The sequence below is a fragment of the Seriola aureovittata genome, chromosome 12, assembly GCF_021018895.1.
Source record: "Seriola aureovittata isolate HTS-2021-v1 ecotype China chromosome 12, ASM2101889v1, whole genome shotgun sequence".
NCBI lineage: Eukaryota > Metazoa > Chordata > Actinopteri > Carangiformes > Carangidae > Seriola > Seriola aureovittata.
This window is the reverse complement of record NC_079375.1, coordinates 11775867-11779542: the sequence shown is the minus strand read 5'-3', so window position 1 is coordinate 11779542 and position 3676 is coordinate 11775867. Positions and strand designations below refer to the sequence as shown.

The 3676-nt window shown below is 41.8% G+C and overlaps 1 protein-coding gene across 1 annotated transcript; it reads left to right on the top strand.

The window, feature by feature from the left end:
• The first annotated feature begins 271 nt into the window (after positions 1-271).
• myl13 (myosin, light chain 13) lies at positions 272-3450 on the top strand. The gene is given in 8 exon segments (XM_056390458.1): positions 272-295; positions 297-341; positions 343-453; positions 1977-2004; positions 2415-2564; positions 2747-2920; positions 3022-3133; positions 3231-3450. Coding segments are annotated over 7 exon segments (639 nt in total). The 3' UTR covers positions 3129-3133; positions 3231-3450.
• Positions 3451-3676: the final 226 nt, after the last annotated feature.

Genomic DNA, 3676 nt, shown 5'->3' with positions numbered 1-3676 from the left:
CACGCACACACACACACACACACACACACACACACACACACACACACACACACACACACACACACACACACACACACACACACACAACACACACACACACACACACACACACACACACACATACACAACAGTCTTTGTCTTAAATAGAAGCACAAAGGCATATCCTTTTATAGTCCTCCCCCTATTGTTGGCAGTGTGGTTGGGCGTGGAAGGGAGGGGTGTGGGGTGAAGATGACACCTGTGGACAGTGGATAAAGGGACCTAGCCTCTAATGGGCCACCTCCAGCTGCAGTGTGCTGGATCCCCCTGCACTATCAGTCCTCCCCTTCTGTCTCCTGAGAGCTTCTTGCAATGGCCCCCAAGAAGAAGGAAGAGCCTAAACCAGCACCAGCTCCAAAACCCCCAGAGCCTGAGCGCCCCAAGACCCCGGCGTTTGACGCCGCAACAATCACGGTAAAACAACTAAAACATCTTTATTCAGCAATGCTGCAAGACTGTAAAGTGACTTTAGATGAGGATAGATTAGAGTGGTTTAATCTTTGAAATGACTGATGAACACTCTGGAAATGAAACTTATAATCCACAGATTTGTTTATTAAAATTGTAGCGTTTATGTTTATTTTACAGTTGGATTATTGCTAATAATTCTGATCTAGTTCACTAGTTTCTAGCCAGAGCAGTGTTTAAAGAGCATCAGAGACCCCATGTGACCTAAACTTGGCAGTGCAGGCAAAACAAGACTTTGCATCCATTTGAGTGGACTATGGTTATCCTGGCAATTTGTATAAGATTCACAGCTATTTCACAGAATATCTGTTAAAGTTCAAACAGGCCTAGCAAATTATATTACACAGTAAGGGAAGCTGTGACTTCTTGGGGAAGTTCAGAGGCAAATTAGCTGATACCACACATTATGGAAAGATCTTCTGCTGACTTGGCCCCTTCTCAATGGATAAATGTTTTCCTGGTTGAACGAGCCGCCATGTTACAATGGAGCGCGGTTAAAGCCACAAAATATGATTTTCATTATGTCTCTGAATAGCAGACCACCCGCACCAGTCCTCCCAGGGCAGAAAAGGGTGGAAAAACTGAGAGGAAGAAAAATATAGATAATTAGATCCATCACCATCCATCTTGAGGCACGCTTAGATAAGTGTTTAGATAATATTTTTGCAAAGCTTCGCGGTGGAGACAGGGTTTTGTGGAGGTCCAGACGTCAGGTAAAAAGTGAGGGCACTATCTGATGGGAGTCCAAAAAATACATGGAGTATTAATAGGCAACATTTGTCATGGCTGTTCAGAATAATGATTTATTTTTAGAATTAGAATAACTCATCAAACAGGAGCGCAGTGCAGAGTGTAAAACCGAAATGCAATACAGATACTGTAGCTGTAGTTAAACCTTCATCTCTTTTTCTGCTAAAGAACATTAACATGCTCTGCTGTAGTACTGAACTGACTCAAAAAAAATAGCAGCACATGTTGCAAGTCAATGTATTCTAGTAACTATTCATTTTAAATTGTGTGGGACCGTGCGATTTATCGGCTTCAATCATTTTCTTTAATGCTCAACACAAACGTCCAACATAATCATTAGGTTGTGGATTACTGCCCTCTCTGGTGTTTATTGTACCAACAATTCATTGCCACATATCACATCCAAAAATAAACTCAAATGAATCTGACAGTAGCTGACAGTATAAATACTATAAGACGGGGGTGTTAGACCCAAGGTCACTGATAAACAATGTACTATGATCAGAGCAGATGCAGACTGTAACTGGATCTGCTGGAATGGCATGATGAAGGTGGAGGCAAGGTCAGGGATCATGCTTAGCAGTTTGTTATCCTTTTTTTTATTTTTATTTATTAATTATCCTCCTCTGTAAATCCCATTCATTTGCCTTGTCAGCTGTAGGAATTCTTGAATGAGCAGCAGCATCTATAAGCTCCCTGTTTGCTTTGTGTCTTTTCAGCTGGAATTCACCCCGGAGCAGATTGAGGGTAAGGTTGAGGTTGCTGTTACGGTTGTCATTTGTAGTGCATGGACTGTCTGCTATTTATAGAGGGAATTAATGGGTTGTGTGATGGTGCTCTCCATTGGTGTTGCGAGACATGTTCAACAACAGCTGATGATACAGTGGTTCAGGGATGTGCTATCGTTTTCAAGTAAACACATCTAAGTCAATCCCTCTGAAAGGAGGGTTATGTTGATTGAGGTCGAACACCTTAAGGATTGACTCTCTCTCTGGCTTTGTCTTTAGCAGAGGACCCTTTTATCCGAGGCATGCCATCATACATTATGACTTCGCCACACAGGCAGCATCTTCAAGGCCTCTCCTCAAAGCTTCTTAGATCACATTGAACTGAACAGAATTCAAAAGGAATAACCAGCTCTTTATTTCTGTTAACAGATTTCAAAGATGCTTTCCAGCTGTTTGACAGGACTCCGACCAATGAGATGAAAATCACTTATGCCCAGTGTGGTGACCTGATCAGGGCTCTGGGCCAGAATCCCACCAATGCAGAGATCATGTATGTCCTTGGAAAACCCAAAGCTGAAGGTTGGTAGAATATGCACACAAGTACACTGAGTGATTCCCCTGTATGTGCATGGTGACACTGGTGTTAATACTCTGTGCTGAATCTGGTTCAAGGGCAGCATCTGTTGAATACAGAGAAAGAAGCCTGTTAAGCTTCTTTTTTTTAACTTAGATAAAATCAGCACTGTCATTATTTTCCGCAGACATGCAGAGCAAGATGCTTGACTTTGACCAGTTCCTCCCAATGCACCAACACATCTGCAAGGCCAAGGATCGTGGAACATTTGAGGACTTTGTTGAGGGTCTGAGGGTGTTCGACAAGGAGGGGAATGGCACAGTCATGGGAGCTGAGCTCAGGCACGTTCTGGCAACACTCGGTGAGTCCAGCAGTTTTACTGCAAACAGAATTTTTTTTTTTCATAACGCTGCTGTTGCAAGAATATACACTGAGCATGAGTTTCCGCCTCATGGACCACAGGTGAGAAGATGAGGGAGGACGAGGTGGAGCAGCTCATGCAAAACCAAGAGGATGCTAATGGATGCATAAATTATGAAGCTTTTGTAAAACACATTATGGCATCTTAAAAAAGGTACATGTGTATTTCAACCATTGTCATTCTGGTGCTACATCACACTGCATTATGAAATCAATGAGTGAGTAATGAGATTGTGTCTTCACTTCACTAGAAAACCAACACCCTGAATTCTTGACTGCAGAAGATCTCTATCGTTCTGTAAATCCCATCTTGTATATTTCTCATTTCCATGCTTCTCAAAGGGATCTGTAACTCATCAATATTTCACCTTGTTTTTCTAAGACCACTTGTGTTGATGCTGTGCACACATTGCACATTGCCCCTGTTCATATTGTAGATCATGGTAAATAAATAAATACATTTTGATGGTGTTCTTTTTTAAAACAGTGCTCTTTCACCACAGTTTATCGTCTGTATGCTTCACAGGAAAAGTTGTGCTTCAGAAAGAGTCATATACACATTACAGTATGTCATTACAATAGAGAAAATAGAAACTTAAGTAAATTACGTGACAAATTAAAAGCGGGATCCCTGCTTTCATCGGAACAGAAAGAAATCACAGTTGGAAAGCAAAAAACATCTGAGGTCTGTGGGTGC